The sequence below is a fragment of the Canis aureus genome, chromosome 3 (assembly GCF_053574225.1).
Source record: "Canis aureus isolate CA01 chromosome 3, VMU_Caureus_v.1.0, whole genome shotgun sequence".
NCBI classification, from domain to species: Eukaryota; Metazoa; Chordata; class Mammalia; order Carnivora; family Canidae; genus Canis; species Canis aureus.
In genome coordinates, this window is record NC_135613.1 from 2,429,371 (window position 1) to 2,451,172 (window position 21,802).

At 37.4% G+C, this 21,802-nt stretch overlaps 1 protein-coding gene across 4 annotated transcripts in view; it reads right to left on the bottom strand.

Annotated features, from left to right (window-relative positions):
• Positions 1–21,802, bottom strand: part of LOC144306243 (cadherin-8) — a 358,000-nt gene that overhangs the window by 225,965 nt on the left and 110,233 nt on the right. For all 4 annotated transcript variants that reach the window (XM_077885706.1, XM_077885704.1, XM_077885705.1 and 1 more), the window contains one exon: positions 12,998–13,292. In XM_077885706.1, coding sequence (XP_077741832.1) covers positions 12,998–13,292 — 295 coding nt within the window. The remainder of the gene's footprint in view (positions 1–12,997; positions 13,293–21,802) is intronic.

Consider the following 21,802-nt stretch of genomic DNA (forward strand, 5'->3'; position numbering starts at 1 on the left):
AAAGAGGCAAAATGTGACCATTTTAGAAGTGAGGACACTGGTTACCCTTACGGGAACGGTGGAAGAGAGAAGCCCAAGAATGAATCTTGCAAGGCAAGTACTATTCTGATTTTTTTTTTTTGGGTGCTTAATTACATGAATCTGTGCAGCTTGTGACCATGTGCTCTTATGACATATGCAGTCTACTGTGTGGATATTCCCTTTTTGATGCGTAATGTAAAAAATATGTACAAGGGACACGAAAAGGCGAGAATGTAGAAAAGCCTGCATAGGAACAAGAATTGTTGTCCATGCCTACGATAATCCTGACTCACCAATGCCCTTAGCGCTCAGTGAAGCAAGGGAGACCAAGCGGGTTTCGCGACACATGGTCTCACTTCCCTTCCTGTGTGGTCCCCCTCAAAGGTGCTGGCCTTGCAGGTACTTGCAGAGCATTTCCTGGAGCAGTGAGACGCCGCAAGAGCCGCTCCTAAGGGGGTTCCTGGTGCTTCTCCTTTCGTTGAATTCTGACATTGTAACTTGTTACATATACATAAATGTGTGAGGATTGTTTAATATTATTTCATTGTCACCTAATGGTATCAGCAGCCCTAATAATTATACAGGAATAACAATACAAAAAAAAAAAAAAAGGATCCTGGGGTGATTATCATTCAGATGATTCTGTCAAGGTGAGAAAAAGGACAATAAAGACATACTCAGGAATGAATTTTGTCCTTTGTTTTCAGTCTTGATCATCCAGCTTTTCTTTAATAGTAATTTTCAAAAGAACAAAGCACAGAAGACTGTAGGTTATCTTACATCCATTAATAGGATCTATGAATATAAATGGATGGAAGAGTGACACTGAGCTTGGCATCAAGAGTCTTTTTTTTTTTTTTCTTACCGAAGTGAGAATATTCCTTCTCTCACTTTCTCTTTCTTTCCCAGGACAAGGAGATGCATGATCCTCTCTACACATCCTGGGGGAAGGGATGCCTGCCTTCCTTGGGCATGCCTGCCCAATTCTGGTTTAAACATTCCCCAAAATAGAACATTCCAGCTCATTGTTTCTATATGGGCAGCAGTTGGTGCCAGCTAAAGACAAAACGTCCTCTTTTACTCTTATTATATTATGAAGATAAGTACTACGTATTACTCCTACCACGCCTTGTGCTAAAGGACTAAGATCTTTCAAAGAGAAGACACAGGAGGTCTATTCCCTAGGTCCATATAATGAAAAAACTGCATACAATTTGAGTGGTCATAAATATTTCATATATTTATACACCGTTTACATATCTAGGAAGAAAAATGCTTCTATGTGCCCTCACTAATAGACCAAACTTTCTTCTAATAACTTCTTTTCATAGGTGCTGACAGCACGCAAAGGCCAATTTTCTATTTCTCAAGAGATGGTATTGTTTTTAAGAAATACACCATGCTCCCTCCTGTTCTGGGGGTGTCATGGATGGATGGATGGAGTATCATGGAAGCCAGAGATGGGAGCTGTTTAAAGCTCAGTATGTTTCTAAAATCAGAGACTAAAAAATCCAAAAAGAAGTTTCCCAGTCTCTCACTTTTTTTTTTCCTTGTTGTTACCTGTCTCCTCTCCTTCCCCGCACTGTGAAGTATAGCTTTTCCATTTCTCTACTATATACCGTGAAAAGATGGTGTCTACCTCAGGGTTTCCACATTCACCCATTTCCATGTTGAGCTACTTGGAAAGAAACTATTTCAATATCTTCTTAGTCTTCATGGCAAATAGCTGGGGTAGAGACTGACTGAATTAGATTTGAGGAAATGTCTACCTGTGTTGGAGCAGAAGCAACCTTATATAAACTGACCACGAATTATCCACACCATCAATGGGGAGATGGGCAGTTGGTAGAGAATTAACCAAACATGAGTTAGGCACACACCCCATGGGTATTCACTACCACCGGGAAGGAGGTATGCTTTCTAGAGGTGGTTACTGACTGTGACACACTCACCCCTATACTCATCCCCTTTTTCACATAAACTTTTGAAACGCAGGGATAGGCGGAGTAATGTTAGTGGCAAGCTGGTGAACAGTGTCCATGAATACACTGTCAAAGAAAAGAACCCAGGGACCCAATTTCACCAGAAGAAAGAAAAGATAAAAAAAAAAAATCCTCTTAAGCAGCATATCCCAGAGGTCTGACAACATTTTAAGATAGCTCCTGCTTATAATGTGATCACTGGAACTCATTCAAGTCCTTACGTTCCTCTCGATATTAACTGCTTTCTGTTCTAGGTTTTCTACCATTGTGCTTCCTGATAACCAAAGAGGGATATCTTGACAGTGTTTTATAGGTTATAGGTAGGGCTTTGTGGTCAGTATTTTGGCAAAACCAATTTGAATTTCTTGCAAAAATAAATATAAGCTTACCATGTGGTCAAGCAGTCATACTCAGATATTGATCCAACTGAAATGAAAACTTACTTCTAGGCACAAACCTGCATATGAATGTTTATCGCAGCTTTATTTACAATCACACCAAACTGGAAGCAATCAGAATATCCTTCAACAGGTAAATGGATAACCAAACTATGGTCATCCACACAACAGAATACTACCTAGGGATGAAAAGGAGTGAACTCTTAAGCCATGCAAAAACATGGATGAATCGTGAATGCATATTACTAAGTGAAAGGCCTCCATACTACATTATTCCTTTATATGGCATTTTAGGAAAGACAAAATTATAGAGTCAATAAACAGATCAGTGATTGCTAGGAGTTAAGGAAATACAAAAGTTCAATAGGTAAAACTCAAGGCATATTTTTAAGGCACTAAAACTATCCTATATAATACTGAAATGATGGGCCCATGGCACAATGTACTTGTTAAAACCATTAAACTTTATAGCACAATGAGTAAATCTCAATATACACATTTTTTTAAAATTAGGAAGTTGGAGTTTCTCAGGATAAAATGCAAACTGTGACAAAATAATACAATAATCTTATATATGTATTTTAAGACTTACTGAGGGTGGTGGGAGGAGAAGGAGAAGATCTAAGTGTGTGTATGTAGAAGCATATGATATACACACAAACCCTAACATACTAATATATGGACTAGTATACTATGAGTACATGCACTAATATATTCTTCTTATATCTATTCATGCATGTATATATGTGTGGTGCATATAAATTCCTATACCCACATTCATTTGTTCTCCCTGTATTAGCTGAGAGGGCCTAGAAGCAAAGGCAACTCAGGAGCAACACTCATCTTGGCTTCCAATACCCCAGTAGAACTCCCTGGATAAAGAGTTAATTCTAGAATTGGAGCAACAATTATATACGATAAGCCTGCAGCATCATGCAGTGCAAGAAAGTAAGGAAGTAAATAAGTGCTAAAGTCCAAACCCAAATACTAATCATGATAACAATGATGATGGATGCACATCAAAGGAACACTGGAGACAACCAAAAGGGCTGCCAGTTGCTAACACTGAAAAAACATTGAGCAAGAAAATAAAGCTGTATTGGATTATAAAACCAAAGTGTAAAATAAATAACCCTTGAGTACATATTGATTAAATGAAAGAGGAAAAAAAAAAGAAGGAAAGAGACAAAGTTCCTATGTACGAGAAATGAGAAATCCACATGAGTAATGTCATTATGTGGTGTGGTGGCTGGCGGGGGCGGGTATAACTTCCCACTCTTCAAGTAAATGCTGCACAAAGAGACTTCCTTCCAAAGGGTATATCATGGAAAGGAGAGGAAAAGAGTAAGTCTACAGTAGATAAACCTGATAAAATAATACCTCAGCCAGGTGGCCAAGGTTAACATCAAGAGTTGAATAAATCCTATTAATAGTAGGTACCCTTGATACAAGGCGATGAAAATGGAACCTTTACTTCTGTAGTCTCCCCCTCCCAAAACCCTCTCCTCTTCTGCCACTCTGAATATATTTCTTGAACTCGCATGACTCTTGTGGTTTGCAAAGATTCATAATTGGTAGATAATGATGGGACCTGAAAAATCTGACATGGTTATAAAGGGAATACTCCTTGGTGTCATGCTCACCGGCAAAAAGAAAATGAATAAAATCATCTTCAACGGTGACACAAATATAGTTATATAGACTTTGACTCTTCAAATACAGACACAAGGGATGAAAACTTGTTTTCTTACTATGGGAGATGTATCTGAAACAATCTGTATATACTCATCTACAGCCTCATATGTAACTATTTTTTGTTTTGTTTTAGGATATCTAATTCTATATCAAGTACACACACACACACACAGTTATTTTTGCTATCTATCTAAATATCTTTTTCCTTTGCTTCTTTTAACGGCTCTACCATATTTTATCTCTTAATCTATGTGCTTATCTATACATGTAGCTATCTTGCCCTATAAATTTTACTGTTTTTCTCTAGGTGAAGTTATTGGTAAGAAGTACAGAAAAACAACAAGACATATTTTATACAACTGTGATTGCTAATCAACCAAGGAATAAAGGTATTTGGATCTAAAAAAAAAATCAAATGGTAATTTTTAAAGTCCAGTGAATCCGGGAAGTACTATTATTAAGCCCGTTATGCACAAACATCAAAGTTAAAGAAATAATGTTAATACATGCACAGAGACCCTAAGGAATTTGCACCCCCCACCCCCACCCCCGGCCCAAGCTCCAAGAGGCAAGGTTCTGTGAAGAGCATGCTGACACCAAAAATATATTGACAAAGATGTCCAACATTCATTTTCGGCCAAGACATCAGAATTTCACAAATGTGTGTTTTGGAGCTGCCCTGACATGCAGTTGATTCATTTCTCTAACAGGCGAATGTGAGCAAAGGCTGAACTCTATGAGCTTTTACTCTCTGGTCCCTTTTAATTCATGATTTCCTATAATCACAATGTAACAAAAATACTCATAAAACTGTAGGTATTGATGGTAATTCACAGAGTTCTGGACACAAACATGGCTTGAATAACTTACTGAGGATTTGCCCTTTTGCCTCTGGAATCAATAAATATGTTGAGTCCTAAAATATTAATTCTCACATGAGGGCGAAGAGACGAAGAAGACAACAGGATCATCGGATTGTCTGGGTGGAACCTGACCTTGGCCATTCAACCCTTCGCCTATAACACTAAGGTTTTCTAGATTATTTTAGATTTCCTTATGATAAATACAGACTTACTGATAGGAGAATATTTCAGTATTTCAAATATGTATCCCTAACGAAGGTTAGACTCTTTATGCAAAACACAAACCACACAATCTTGACGTCATCCTAGAGCTTTGGAACCACAGCTGTTACAGGCATTCATACCAGGTAGAGCAGCTGGATTTCTTTTGAGAGTATTTATTTCAATCCCCATGATTTCCCACCCATGTTTTCCTAAAGAATCTAAGTTTTGTTCATCACTCTGAATCAAACAAGACAAAAAAATATAATCAAATCCATCAAGATATGTGTTTCCTCTTCCTCATTTTGCCTCTTTCCTTTAAAATAGAGAAACGGTACCAATTTTTTTTTTTAATCTAGCCAAGAGAAAGAAAGAAATCCACAACCTCTAAATTTTAAGAAAAGAGAAGGTTAGGTTTAAGACTGTTTGTTAGTATAAACATTCTTTGATCTTTTAAAGCTTATGTGACAAAAAATTGTTTCCTTAATAAAAAAAGAATGTGAAAATGAATCTCCTTATTACTTTGGGAATCTTCTTTATATGGGACTAAAGTAAGTACTGGGCAGTGACAAGAATGACAAGTTAATCCATGTAAGCTACAGTCATCATGATTTTTAATTCACTCTTTAGAAATTGCAAATTTTACTGTTTAGCTGCATGTTAAACCAACATGTGGCCTTGCATAGAATCAAAAAATGTCTTCTCATCAGACATGCATTTGGAAAGCTTTTGTAGTGTAAAATTATGTTAGTGCTGCAAGATATTTATTTTAAAAATAGTTTCTGTGGCCATATAAATGTCTGAATCTCCAAAAAAGCATAAAATACAAATTCATCATATTACGATATATTAATACTTTAAAGACCAGGAAGCACAAAAAGCATTTAATTTTCATTAATTCAGTGTTTATCAACTGAATTTGATTTTTTTTCCTTTTAGTAAACCTATTTTGAATATAGATTGGAAAATGTCGCTATAGGTCTATTGTATCATAAGAAACCATTGAGGTATACAGGGGAATAAAAGTAGAGAGTATTATGGAGCTTCCTGATTCCATTCCTGTCTACCATCTGACCAATGTAGTACAAAAGCCATTCAGTGTGGCTGGGCAAGATAGGAATCTGTGTAAGACAGGAAGATAGAGGGAGATACGACAGCAGATCAACCTGCGTGTGAATGGTCAGGGATTGGGCGGAAGGAGTAAATAGAAATCCCTTATTACAGGACGTAAAGGGTAATCCAAATAACAAATATATTCAGGATAAAGAAACTCAGCTTTTTCATTGTTGCAGAAAAAAAAAAAGGTACATAATGAACCCCCTCAGGTTGCTTTAGAACTGGAGGTTCAGAGACCAACTCATGGTTTTCGATAGATAGTGTTTTAGCTTCTTATGGCTCCCATAACAAATGATCACAAATTGGGCTGATTTATTCTTGGGAATAAATGACAAGAATTTATTCTCTCACAGTTCTGGAGTCCAAAATCAAAGTGTTGACTGGCCCACGTTTCTTCTGAAGGATGTTCCCTTGCCCCTTCCAGCTACTAGCAGCTCTTGGCATTCCTTAAGGGAGCACAACTCCAATCTCTGCCTCCATATAACTAATTACATCTGCAAAAATCCTATATTGAAATAAAGGTACAATCTAAGGTACTGGGCAGACAAAATTTGGAGGGAACAGCATTCAACTCAGTAGAGATAAATGGGTGTGTGTGTGCATGTGTGCATGCTCCCACACATTACTTTGTCTTGTCCTGTCCACTGAAAGGATTTGAGAGTAGCAACACCCTGGTAGCAATAAATACCACCAGTACCCTGAATTTGCTACCAAATGCCAGTCTCACTTAAAGGGAACCAGGTTTCTTTGAACAAATAGCAAACTCCATGTGGTACCTGGGTGGCTCAGTAGGTTGTCTAAGGCAGTTTTGACTCCAGTCATGACCTCAGCATCATGAGATCCAGCCCGAGTCCAATTCCATGCTCAGTGGGGAGTCTGCTTGAGATTCTTTCCCTCTCCCTCTGCCCCTCCCCTCTGTTCATGCTTTCCTTCAGATAGATGATAGATAGATAGATGATAGATAGATAGATAGATAGATAGATAGATAGATAGATGGCAAATCCCAGGGCTGGATCAGGGAAAGTGCAAAAGAAGCCCAGAACACTTTGGCCAGTGATAAGATTGTACCCAAAGAATAATGAGGCATGTCAATAGGACACAGAATCAGCTTCAAGGGCATGACATGGCCAAGTCTGGTATAAATGATATTCATAATTATTGTAAGACCATCACGATAAATAGTGAAAGTAACAAATATTAAATAAAACAGAACTCCAAAAGTGCAAACTAATATAAATAAATACACAAGCAAATACATAGAAAGAAAAGAAAGCTTTTCCTTATAGAAGAATGTCAAGCAATAAATGCAAATGGAATGAAGGAATTAGCAAAACCACCATTTGGCAGCTGTCATGGTAATAATTCAGCCAAGATGCTTCAATGAATGCTAAAATTGGGGGGGGTAGTAATTTGATAAAGAAAAATATATTTACTCAGAAGCAAAGTATCTGCTGACAAAATTGTTATTAAGTACAAAGAGAAAAAAAAACTTTGCAATGGACATACATGGTTGGATAACTTAATGAAACAATCAAAAATTATTATCACCAATGATGGAATAAATCAAAATCCTTTACCACCTGATAAATATCAGTATTATCTGTGACAGCACTACCTAAAAAACATATTCTGGATCTGATTTCAAGGAAACAAGACAAATCCTAACTAAGGAATCCTATAGGTTATTTCTTCTATAATCTCCAAGTGTAGAGGTCATAAAAGCAAAGCAAAGACTAAAGAACCATTCCAGATGGAAGCATTCTAGAGACATAACGGTAATGCACATACAGCCTTGGCTTTGATCTTTTTAATATAAAAAAAATTACTGCAACAGTTGGAAACATTTGACTGAGGTCTGTGCTTTCAAGAGCAATGGTACATTGATGTGAATTTCTGATAGTGATGGCTGTGGAAAATAACATCCACGCGGGAAGGACTTCCTGAGATTTTCCATGGTGATGGGGCAGCAAGTCAGCAACTCAATCTCAAATGGTTCAAGGAAAAAAAAAAACTTGAAGTACATTTCCCCCTTTTCTCTAAGATTTAATGTTTTCACTTTATTTTTTTGAAGACTAAGAGAAATTCTCCATGATTAAATGTATTCCAAATCAAAGATAATGAAGATATAAAATAAATAACAAGTAGTTTAAACGGGCCTTCCTTCAAGAGGAGTGGAGGATGTTTATCAAAAAAGAAGATATTCATAAGGAAGAGGCTTAATATTAATCACAAAATAAAACAGAGTAAGAATAACAGACAGAAAGAAGAAGATAGAAAATATTCTCAAATTTTTACATTTCCCTTTGGCTGAGTTCATGTTCAAGGAGAGTAGGTTCACCTGCATCGTGCACTGACCTCCATAACCACTTCAGTTATAAGCCTTTGGAAAGCAGTCAGATATACTCTTTTTAAAATATATAGCTTATTAAATCATCTATTAACTTTTTTCTGATATTTTGACGCAGAATTTTTTGTGGATAGTGAATTCTCCTTTTGCATGCACAACCGGGAAATCTAGAGTCAATCTCAATTCCTCTCTTTAGTCTTTATCTCTATTATATTAACAGCACTTCAATGCCAGTGTTCACCACATGTCTGCTAATTAATTTTATTGTTATTTGAATTTCTATGGGATGTATTGTTCTTACATTTTTCAAGTGCTTATGTGCCTATCTTGAAAATTGTGTAATACTTTACCTAAACTTTTCCTTTCCAAATCCCGTCTTAGTTTTCAATTTAATTTGCAAAGTGTGTTGACCTCAAGTGCTCTTCCACCTTGAAAAAATATGAACTATTATAAATATGCAGCAGAAGCGGAGTGCTCGTATAAACAAAATTCTCTAGAGATATTATCAAAGATTAGTACAGCATATTGGTTAAACCCACGAGAGATAGAGCCAGATGTCTGGATTTAAATCCCAGCTCCTCTACTTAATATCTGGATTTGGATTAGCTATTATTTCCCCCATTTTTCTGGTTAAAAATAATGAGATATAAGGAAGTTAATATCAGTACTGATGTTACAGGGTTGTCACGGATATTAAAGGCTTTTGCCATATAGCAACTTTTCAATACACATTGATCATCATTAGAGAAGCTCTGAGTCTCAAAGAAAACTAAAAAAACCTTCAGTGTTACGTGTAATGTAACTGTGTACTCTGCAACACAGTAATGCCTACCAGCTTAAGCACTACTTAGCTCCTCAGCCCTTCACTAATATAATGAAACAGAGTTCATTCCAACATGTAAATTTTTGAATAAATGGGGTTCATTCCAACATGTACATTTTTGAAATACAAAGGTAAGGCTCGCTGAGAGATTTTTCATTGGCGAAGCCATTCGTAACAGTTTACTGAATCTTACCAGTAGAAGTAATTTACAAATGGGTGGCTGTAAAGAAGCTAATATATGTTGGTCACTAACTCTACGCTCTGCTAAGTACTTTAAATATAATCATTGAATTTTTCCAAACACGGTTATTTCGGTAGAGATCACTGTGCACACTATACAGATAAAGTAAGGCTTAGATGGATTATGTCACTTACACAAACAGAAAGCACATTTGCAGCCAAATAATATGAGATTCTATTTTCAACTCAAATAAAAACTTTATTTTATCTGAGCACAGGTGTAGGCATATGGTCAGGGCTAAACACCCCCTCGCCCCAATGTACAACGGCATTAAAAATATCTATTTTGTCTGGAGCTCAATAAGTGTAGGCAAATGTGCATTGGAAAACCAACTTCAACAATGCTAGTTTGGGATTCACAGTTAAAATCAGACAGGCTCACATGCCACTCTTTATGTGGTATTGCTATAAAAGTGAATTCTCATCAAGTTCTGAAATTCACAGTAGAATATAAAAAAGACCTGTGTCTCCAGCTTCCAAGTAAGATATTTCTAAAATAATTTGGCTGCCATTTGGGCAAATATATATGTGTGTTTTGTCTTGACAGCTTGTCAACTGGCAGACAGTTCTTGAACATCACATTCATTTCAATTTAATATTGGTAAATTTCTCAATTACAATTTTTATTCTTCACTTTCTGCACAATGAAATCCCTAGTCCTTGCTGGCATTCCTCAGGGCGTACAGGTGCAAGTGCTGGCATTTCTGCAGTAGCAAACGAAGAAAAATGAAAGAACTAAGGAGGGGAGGGAAGAGACAGGCTGAGAGAGAACAGTGGTAATGGGGAGAGAAAGGAGATAGTAGCTGACCTTCATCCTGATATTCACCTTCAGGAGAAATGAAGGGAATAATTCACAGTTGACAATAAAATAGTGCAGCTGCCTCTGCTTCCTTTAACCAGAGAGGCTGGAGTCAAACAGAAACCAGACACCCAATGCATAAAATCAATACATGAGGAAAGGTCCAAAGGTAACGTGGAAAGTAGATTAATAAAAATAATTTTAAAAACCACAACAACCGACTTTGAACACTTACTTACTTCATGGCATATCTTTACCTTGTATTTTATCATGCGATTCTCACACAATGAGAGCAAGATGGAAATTATTATCTTTGCATTGTAGCTCAGGAAAATAAGCAGTAATTTAACCTCCCTGAACTTCAAAGTCAACCAGATAATAAGGGATGGAACCAGGATTCAAAACTCCATCTATCTAACTTCAAAAACCACACTTGCAATTGTAGCACAAACCACAGGTTTTTTGGAAGAGATGTCACAAGATTCATATTAAAAAAAAAATAACTGTGTATATGTTAGAATAGTTTATTTCCTTTACTTTCTACTTTCTTATCAAGAAAAATCTTTTAATAGAGGGAAAATGCATATATATATATATATATATATATATATATATATACACTCTTACAGGTAGATATTTATACACTGCATTAGGTAGCTAATAATATCTTTAATATCCTTTTCTTAGCTGAATGACCTTGAAGTCTGCAGAAGTTTTTGGGGTTTTCTATCTCAACATATTTATCAGGTACATGACTCACATTACACAAAAATGGAAACCTCTGACACATTTACAATAAATGGATATAGATTTGGTCATTATGATGCAGAAATCACAGTGATGAGATGAAAATAATACTTCATTGTTTATTGGCAATTAAGATAGAGTGTTCTGTCTCTATTGTAGGTATCAATAGTCCTTTAAAGCCATTTGACTCTAATCTGGATTAAAAAAAAAAAAAAGATGAATTAGGGAAATTCTCTGCCCTTAAAGCACTGATCAAAGAAAAGCGGGGAGAAAAAGAAAGAAAAGTTCCTGTCTGCATGTCAGGTTCTCAAGGGATTATAAACATGGAGGTGCTTTTGCTCATTTACGGGTTTCTTTTGGTGGTGATGATGATGGTAGAAAGGCAACTGCCTGCTCCAAAGCCATAGAAGTTTCCCTAGAAAAAGTATCATTTCCACCAGCTGTAGAAGAGCAACTGAATTTTGATAAGAAGGAAAAACAAGGGGACGCCAGGGGGGCTCAGCTCGTCCGCCTTCAGCTCAGGGCATGACCCCAGGGTCCCAGGATCGAGTCCCGCATCGGGCTCCCTGCATGGAGCCTGCTTCTCCCTCTGCCTGTGTCTCTGCCTCTCTCTGTGTCTCTCATGAATAAATTAAAACAAAACAAAAACAACAACAAGAAAAACAAGTAGTATTCCTTGCAGAAGAGATAGGCAAAGTGGAGTCTCCACAAGAGAAATACATGGGGAACACGTGAAGACCTAAAATCAGTCCTCCCTAGCCGCTGCAGTGGATATATTTACCAAAGTTATACTGTAAGTAAAATGAGAAAAAATTCATTGAAGCCAGGTTATTTGCCTAATGCTGGCCTTCAACTTAGATGTTTATTTGTGTTTTTTATTTGCCTCATCATTTCAGCTGCTTTGAATTTCTGTGACTTTGCTGCATAACATGTATTCTTGTAGTTTGTCTTAAATGCAATTTGAAACAAACTAGGGTACATACTATACACATAGGAATAACTCTTGTGGTCTTTTATTATTATTATTATTATTATTATTATTTTCTCTTGTGGTCTTATACTCTGAACTTTGGATCCTGCCTATTTTTGTCCCATAAGGAAGAGCCCTAAAACCCCTCTTCTCATGTTGTATAAAGTCTGGGAACAAGGTTTTCCCAGACCAACGCCAGGGGTTGAGGAATAGATAAGTATCTCCACAAAAGGAAGAAAGAAAGGGAGAAAATCATGTTTTGAAATATACACTGCCAGAAAAAGTTCAGTTATGAAGAAGTCTCTGGCAACTGTGATTTCCTAATTCACTCCTGACTTGACCCATCAGCTCAATCCAATATCTGGCTGACTACAGATCTAGACCGTTTTCTATTTCTCTATGCACTGCATCTGCATGTGAATATACACAAACAAATAATTAAACATCAAGCAAATATCAATAGGATTAGTCTGGCATGTTGGAACAAATCTTGATAAATCCATCTCAGTAACAATACTCAAACTCCACGTCTAGGAGAGGAATACAAATTCAGCCTATTGAGGTACTGTCGTTGTAAGGAGACATATTTTAATAAAAACTGCTTCGTCAGTTCCTATTACTAAGGGACTAAAGCTATTGAGCTGTGGAACTTAGGCCAAAAAAGGGGATTTGGAAATGCAAATTAGAGATAAGACGGTAATAAATGTCTTTTATTCAGCAACACACCAGCCCTGATGCCAGGAGCTATTTTAAAGATGACTCTTAATAGTTCTGTGAAATTGGAAGCATACTTACCCAAAATGGACATCTCTGGCACAGTGGCATGATAGGGTCCATTAAGAAACTCCGGCGCATTGTCGTTGATGTCTTGAACTTTGATAATAAATTCAGAAGGAGGCTCCAGAGGCTTGTTCGTCTCCCAATCCACGGCCTGGGCTGTGAGAGTATACTCAGCTTTTTCCTCCCGGTCAAGTCTTTTTATAGCATGGATATCTCCTGTTATATCATTTATTTGAAATATTGTCCCAGCTCCATCGCCTGATAGGATATACTTGATCTTTTTGCTCCCAGGATCCAGGTCTGTGTGCAGCTAAAAGGAAAAGTGACATGGGTTAGCAATGGAGCAATTTGCAAAGTTACTTTTTAACTATCTCCTGTTTGAATATCAAGCTGGTTCTTTCTACATTCATCCTAACTTCATCAATCTCCGCTAAGAGTAACTGCACAAAGAGTTTTTGCTCTGCGTGCACATCAATCAAAACACAATATAATGAAATTTATACAAATCAGTTAAAACAGGCATAAGAAGTACTCTGACTTATTTGGTGTAAACTAACGTGCATTTAGAGTGATAAAAAGATCAAGAGGAAAACACAAAAATGTATGTATTATTTTCCATTTATTAATACATTTATTTAAAGTTCTTCTTAGCTACCTTTGATGGATCACACTCTGTGCACCAAGAACTAAGGGATTTGCTTCCCTTATATGATAATTCTCTTAGTTTTTCCAAAAGTTGATGAGCTACAGTAGTTCACATGAAACATGAGAAAAGTGAGGCTTGACAAGGCACATAATAACCTCTCCAAAGTTCATATCTAATGGAATCAACTGCAGTAGACCCAGAATTCAACTCAGATCTATGTGTTACATTTGCATCGATAAATAAATAAATAAATAAATAAATAAATAAATAAATAAATAAATACATGCTCAATATGATGCATATTAAGATAATATATTCTCTAGTACCCTCTTTTCTTTGATTTGTACAATTCTTCTGTCCAGGAAATTTATTTCCATTTCACAAAGAGCACCGAGGCCAAAAAACATGGGTCCCCTTGGAAAATCCAAACTTTGCCGCAGAAACACAGACTCATCTCAGGTTGGGGTGTCACCAGCTAGACCCCAAGACCTGACCTTTACTGCTTACCTGCTTGTATCCACTGACCTTTGTTCCACATCTTTGCTGAAGTTCTCTTTCCAGCTTATCTCTTAGCTTGGGCAATAGACCCTATGGGCATAACATCCCATGATGAAAACCGTAACTCTCTCAAATGGTAAGAACTGCCTGGAGGAAGCTTCCAGGAGCCCGGACCACCCAGCCCAGTTTGAACTAAATCCCTGACACACACCTAAGATGGACCATGGAGTGACCCACAGAGTGACTGACAGTTACCTTTACCTTATTATAATAGTAAAATCTCCTCCCCAGGAGGAGCACAAGCCTCATTTACATGACATACACATATCCGCCTAACCCTGTTTCTTTATGTCTGCCTCTACATCCAGTGACAAGGCTCCCCTTTCTAAATATTCATCCTAACCCTAAATAAAAGGAACCTAGTCACCCTTGCTTGACAAGTCACAGCTTCGGTTACTCCCCAGGGTCTCCTTACCTGCCACAAACAAAGGTCCCTTGGGCAACACCACCTGGTGTAGTGTCTGTCTGTGCTTCACCAAGGACCGAAATCATGTTAGTTCAGTTATAAGGGCAACAAAAATTTACTAAACTCCTACTCTACCTGAAACATTTGGTAAGTACTAGGGAAAACTGAAGCCCTGCTTTAAAATTTTCAGTTTACCCTCAAGAGGGAGACAGGAGTGTTCTGACACATAGTTCATCTTCTCTATGCTCTGTTGACTCCTGTTTAAAAACCAAAATAAAACTGCATATATATATTATATACATTATATATTAATATATATATATATATATAGCTTGCATTTTCCGAAGAAAAAATCATTGAACTAGGCTGTGAAATAGTACCTACATGCACATATTTTTGGTATATATATATATATATATATATATATATATATATACACATATATATACATTATATATTTGGTATATATTATATTTATATATATTATATATATATATATATGAATGCTGAAGTCTTTCAACTTTTTTTATTTAATAAACTTTGTAATCACATTAAACTGGTCTGAAACCCATAGCATTAGAGTCATGGCAACCTGCTAAACTTTCTCATGCAACTAAAACCTTATGAGGGTAGGGGTTATACATTTCCCATTGTAAAATAAGTGTTTTAAACATCCTGCACTGCTAATGAAATGACTTTCTATATGTCCAAGAAGTCTCCAGTGGAATAATATGCACTACTTTACATTTCATGGGGATGCACCAAAAGAAAAAAAAAAAAAAAAAGGTATTACATTTTTAGTTGCTGTTTGTACCAACCTTGAATTACATGTTTAACAACAACAACAAAAATATATATATACATAAATATATATATATATAGATTTTTGCTTATCAAAATACTTTATTTTAGGAGACCCTCAAAAAAAAGACCCTCCACATTAAACAGACACTCAACAACACCCTCAGCCTTTTTTTTTTTATTTTCTGTATTTTTTTTTTTCCTTTTTAAATCAACTAAAACAATCTGATGCTTAAAATAAAAGACAGGAGATATTTCCCAATTGGACTTCAGTCAAGAATATATATCTATTTTTTTTTTTTTTACCCTGGGGTAGGGCAGGGGTGGGGAGGAGGCTGCTCAGGACCATGTGGCGCTCCCAGCCGAGAAGGAGCGCATGTGGAGGACAGGACTCGGGACCAGTCACTGCACCATATGATTTTGAATTTCAAATACTTGTTCCTTTAAAAAAAAAAAATGCTGTGTGGAAAGAAACTCCTAGAAACTTAAAAGACATTGTGTTCTCCTGGGATCACTTTTATTCAGAACAGGCTCTATTGCTTTCTTCGCCAATTTAAATTGTATTTAGCGCTTCAATAAATGAAAAGAAAAGAATATAAAAAAAGACATAAAATAGCAACAAAGAATCCAAATGCATCTAGATCTCCTACTTTACTTTTGAATATTTTAAAAAGTTAAAGCGTAAGATTACATCAAATATTTATTGAATCTCCAAATGTATCCCTTTCATTTATTGTATTAAATTTATTAACAAGAGCAAATATTGAAATGCCACTTTATCTTAATGAATGTGGGATTATAATTCATTAATGTGATATTAATCCTAATTTATGATCATTTTAATTTATGTGCATTTTAACATTTCCATTAGCATTTTTATTAAAAAAAGAAAATTTGAATAATATATCCTTCAAAGAGGTTTCCATCCACATACAAGGCAATCCTGAGACATGGAGTACTGGTATGTGTCAACTCTTGTGCACACCATTTTTGCTATGAAAACTCAAGTCATTCAAAATGGGGTTATCATCATTTATGTTCAAACTTATTTGTGTCATAATTTTCTTAATTTATCATAGCCTCTGATACGCAAGTTGCATAGGGTCTTAAGTTAGGTTTTGATGGTTTCTTGTGTTTAAAAGTAACAGAAGGGGAAGGGAAGAGCATAGATTTCTAAAACAGTAAAACAAAGCTAATATTTATGTCTCTATATGGAATGGAGAGATGAATGCATTTATTTGAACTTCAGTTACTTTGTCTATAATTTAGGGATAAAGCATCTACTCTGCAGATTCAATTTTGGAATCCTGAGATAATATTTGAGAAATAGTGAAAAAGGAATGGACGGAGTAAGCGTACAATAACTACAACTATTTTTATGTCATATTCAACCATGCGCAGCTCTCTGAAAACCTTGCAGCAAGCCTAGCTGCAACTCCAGTGAAAGCAAGTTCCCAAGACTCTCTTGAAAAAATGGTAATAACAAAACAAAAACCAAACCAAAGAAAACCCTTAGTAAACACTGTATGTTCCTTCTTTCCTCCAGAAATTCATTTTTTAGCAAATCTGAGTAAAATCCAGATCCCTCGGCTAATGGTGTTCTTGAAACAGAAAACTGTGTTTACTTATTTGGTTCATCTTATTGCTTGTATCGCACACACACACACACACACACACACACACATTCTGGCATATGGTTATTCAAGTAATCAATTTGACATTACAAATAAAAGACTTGTGAGTATGCAAGAATAACAATTTACGGGCAGCAAACAAATGCTCATAAGACTCCAGGTCTGGACTTCAAAAGGACTCGAGGTACATGAAGACAAGCTGTTTTCTTTGTTGTTCATCACATATGTCTGTCAGAACCCGCTCACTTCAATGCAACTTCACTGCTCCCATCAATTTATCCTCCTCAAGACCCTCTCTGTGAGATCATGATGCACAATATATCCCAAATGTTTCACATATTGTGTATCATCTGGAAGTGCGAAAACCACCTCTCCCAGGGGTTGCTCCTGAAAGAAAGAAGGGGCAGGATAAGGGACACCTGCAAATTCTCCTTGACAGGTAGGGCTTGTTGGCCTGGCTGTGGTACAGAAAGATCTCAGCCACTCATTTACTAAATATGAACAGAAGATGTTTACACACAACACAGGTATGGTCGCTGCTCTCAAAGGCCTGTATGTTAGTGGGAGATACATGCAAACAGAAAATTTAGGGTAAGCAGACTTATTAGTATTATTACTCATCATTATTCTCTGATAAACATTTTGCAGGTATAAATGCAGTGCTATCCTCATGGCAAACTGGAGAGCATTTCTCCGTTTTGCCAAGGAAATGACTGCGATTCAGAGATTTTTAGGGAACTTTTCCACAGAAGGCACTATCAGCGAGTGGCAATCTTCACAGCATAAGCTTTAGAGTCAATTTCCTGGATTCAAATGCATGCTCTAAAGGCTATGATATGGAGGCCTATAACAGCATACAGAAATTTTACTTAACTCAGAAAAGGCCTCCCCAAGGAAGTAATGATTAAAACTTCAGATCTCAAAGAAGGGAGAGAACGCAAGCCAGCCACAGGTAATGGCACAGATAAAGATCCAGGGAAAAGACAGGGCCTACTACGTTAGAGGAAGTAAAGATGATTTAATATGGCTAGAGCACTGAGTTAAGGAGAGAAAATGTGGCAAAAAAATAAGAATAGAAAGTAAGGCAGGGGCCTGATTTTATGGAGTCCTAAAAACAAGAGATGGAGTTTAGATTTGACTGTAACAGTAGGAAGAGTCCCTAGATACAAGGCTTCGGTTAGGAGCCTGACACTGTCATGGTTTTGTCTCAGTGACCTCACAGAGGCTGGTGTGTGCCTATAAGCAAAGGTCTTGCAGGCAAAAGAGAGAGGAGAGGAGGTCACGGAGAACACTTACACACCAACGCACAAAGCACTTTGATTTGGGTTCTCAAGTTCTGATGCCCATAGCCTGTCACATCCACAACCAGACCAAACTGCCCCACCGGCCCCTCCCCGCAGGCAGTGTCAGGGTGCGAGGGTGATCTCGGTCTCCCCCATGACGTCTTCCATCTCAGGGACCATAATGGAACCACTGCACAATCCAGCTGAACTCTGAGTATCAGTATAATTACACCCTCACCATCCTCCATATATTTGCATAATACCCCCCCCCCATTAAAAGCAGTTTAGATTCTGAAAGTCAAGAAAAGAATCACTTGCATTTGCATTGTCCTTTGGATTCCCACTGCTCAGTAAGGCATCTGTCAGACTGTCGAAGCTCAAAAAGATTTTGTGGAATAAAGTAAATGTGACGGCAAGGAAGACAATAACTATTTCCAAAACAATGATTTAAAGGACAGAGAAAGGAATTTAGAAAAATCAGGCCCAGTGACCTAAACTCTAATCTGCTCTAAACCCAAAGCCCTGGACTTCCCTAAATATGTGTGCAACCCTAGCATCCAGCATAAGATCCAGAACACGGCACATGGGAATGCTGACCGAAGGATGGTGGATGGACGGGTACTGGCCGCGTGCTACGTGGATAACAGATAATAAGCATCCAAAACCCAGAAATCACCATTCTCAGAACAAGAGCCCCCCATGCCCCCCAGTCTTCAATGTCACCTGTGTTTCTTTTGTGGCTGTCAATAAGCAGTTCAGAGGACTTTTCAACTTTCTCACACAGGACCCCTGAGGACACTGAAGTTCTCCTGGGACAAGGGAGTCTAGAAAAGATAAATCCTTCTCTTAGTGCCTATTTGAATGCGAGAGAATATTTAATTACCACTCTGCCACCTTCTCCTCTAGAGCGATGACGGATGACATCCGGTGAACTGCAGGGAAATTACTCACTCATCACTTCTTCATCAACTGAAAATCGGTCAGCTCTGGCACCGGAGCTTAATCGGAAGGTCTGGTCTCTCCAGAAGGACATCGTGGAAGAGAGTCTCATTTCCACTCTTGCCCTCAAGAAGTATCCAGGTTGCTTGCTAAGAAAGAATCCTCATCACTCGGAACCCGAAGGGGTTAACAGGGATCAATGAACCATAAAACTGTCACTTACTGGTCCCTGTTTTTCAGGGGTCTGCTCACCTCTGGAGAAGAGAGCAAGCTTAGTGCTCTTGGGTCGAATTACACCTCAGCATATATTCCCCATATCTAGTATGTGCGTGTCAAGGAGAAACTGAGCTACGGCTGTGAGCCTATCCGCGAGCAGACCGATACTCTCATCCTGGGTCATAACCCTTCAATAGCAAAGATGGCATCAGGGACTTTGACACAATCTAAGTTTTTGGCCTAAGTCTCCAAAATGATAAGAATGCAGGACTTCAATCGAAATAAAAGACATATTTAGGCTGCTGGGAGGTTGCAAAGGCAGGTGAAGAGAAAGAGCAAAAAGCCATAGATTCTTTTCATATTTCTGAGTCACTCTCCACCAATAAGGAGCAGGGATTAAAGTTAGGTAATGGGCGGAATAGCACCCCAACATTTCATAAAATGAAGCTGGGAATATGCAGTTACCCTTGTGATCATACACCTTAAGGAAACAAGCATTCAGGGAAATAATAGTTCTCCAAGGAATTCTCATATAAACCAACTTACCATTAAGTTTGTCTTAAGAGGTAAAAAAAAAAAAAAGCCAAAGAAGAAATAGTCCCTGATTAAATAGAACATAGCATCCCACACTGAAAATGATTCCTGCCTCACAAAAATGTTATTTTTCCTAAAGCACCTGTATCTGTATCTCAAACATGTGTTCTCTGCATTCTCTGTCAGTTGCTGGGGTGAGCAATGAACAGCTTGACCTGGCCATGGGGACCGGTGTCCAGAGGAACAGAAAATTGGAAGCAAGGCCAAATGAACTCCTTTTTGGCTGCCGGGACCTAAAAATACAGTCAGAAAAGGAAATGTGTTGCCTACACTACTCATTTGAATAGACCTAGATGGTAGATAGACAGATATTTCCACAAGGGAAGGACCTATATATATAATATTCAACACTATGCCCAGCAACAAGCATCATCCTTGGCACAAAGTAAACGTTCATTGAAGTCTATTTATTTTCTTTTAATTTTTTGTCTGCACAAGACCTATCTTAACATCCTGCACCTTGGCAACGGCTTTACATTGAGGAGGGGCTCATCTGTCTTTCTCAAGCACATATAATCAATAATGACAGATCCAACTGAAACCTAGTAAATCGGGTTGCAGAGCACATACACTTTAGCAGGATTCTAGAGAGATCCTCAGGAGTGCATAGGTAGTTAGGTGGGGACCTTCCATTTTCCTAGCTGGAAAGAGGCAGAGTGGGAAAGCCTCCCTGGTTTGTTCCTGAATGACAATATTTAATATATATATTTACAAGTCATGTGCATGAAACTATACAGTACAAGCACATTTTATGAACTAACTTGTAAGTCTGAAATGGAATAGACATAGACACAGGAAGGAAGGCTGCTCCATGAAATGGGAATGCAAAAGGAGCATATTAACAGGAAGCTGGCAGGCTGTTTGCCAAGAGACTTCCCAAGCCAACATTCATGACCTTGGCGAATTTCCTATCTTCATTCTGGACTTCACAGGTTTGGAGACATGATGTGTCAGCCCCAGAGCAAATTCATATCTCTTTGCCAAACCCTAATGAAGAAAGTTCCCATTTTTTTAGAGCAACGTATTGATGATAAATAGCATTTCAAATATTTAAGCTATCATGTTGAGCAAAATTTCTCTTTATAGAAAGACCCACACACATATGGAGTCAAATTATCTGTGCTGATAGCACTCAGAGAAAGGAGAATTAGATGGATTAATTGTGTAACGATGTCATACAAAAACTAGCTTATTAAGTATGTTCATCTTCCAAAAATGGTCTAAAAATGCTCTAAGCAGGATGGACTTTTATATTCTCAGATTTTCTCTTTCCCTCTAAGTACTGTGTTGGAGGTCCAACAATTCACCAAGCAATCATAAGAAAAAAACTAAACCAAACAATGGACTGACTCCCTTCTTCCCTTCTCTTAGATACATTTTTTTCTAATATATTCTGATAACAGCCTGGTGACTATATTAGATCTTTGAAGCTTGGAAATCAATATGTTTCTGTAAGGCAACCAAAGATTTATGGAGTAGTAGTCCAGATTATGGAATCTAGAATGAGGGGTCGATAAGGAACAGAACTAGGTTAGAAAAAGCTATAAGATACTTGGGAATTTACTTAACCATCCCCAAAACTCAGTTTTCTTATCTGAAAAGGGCTTTAATTATAGTTTTAGCACTCTGCCTGTAGGTTTTTGTAATGACTAAAATGTGACAAAAATAATGCTGATAAAGGCATGATATCTTCTAGGAATTAGAATATTAAAATAAAAATTCTTGTGAAGATGGAATTTTGGA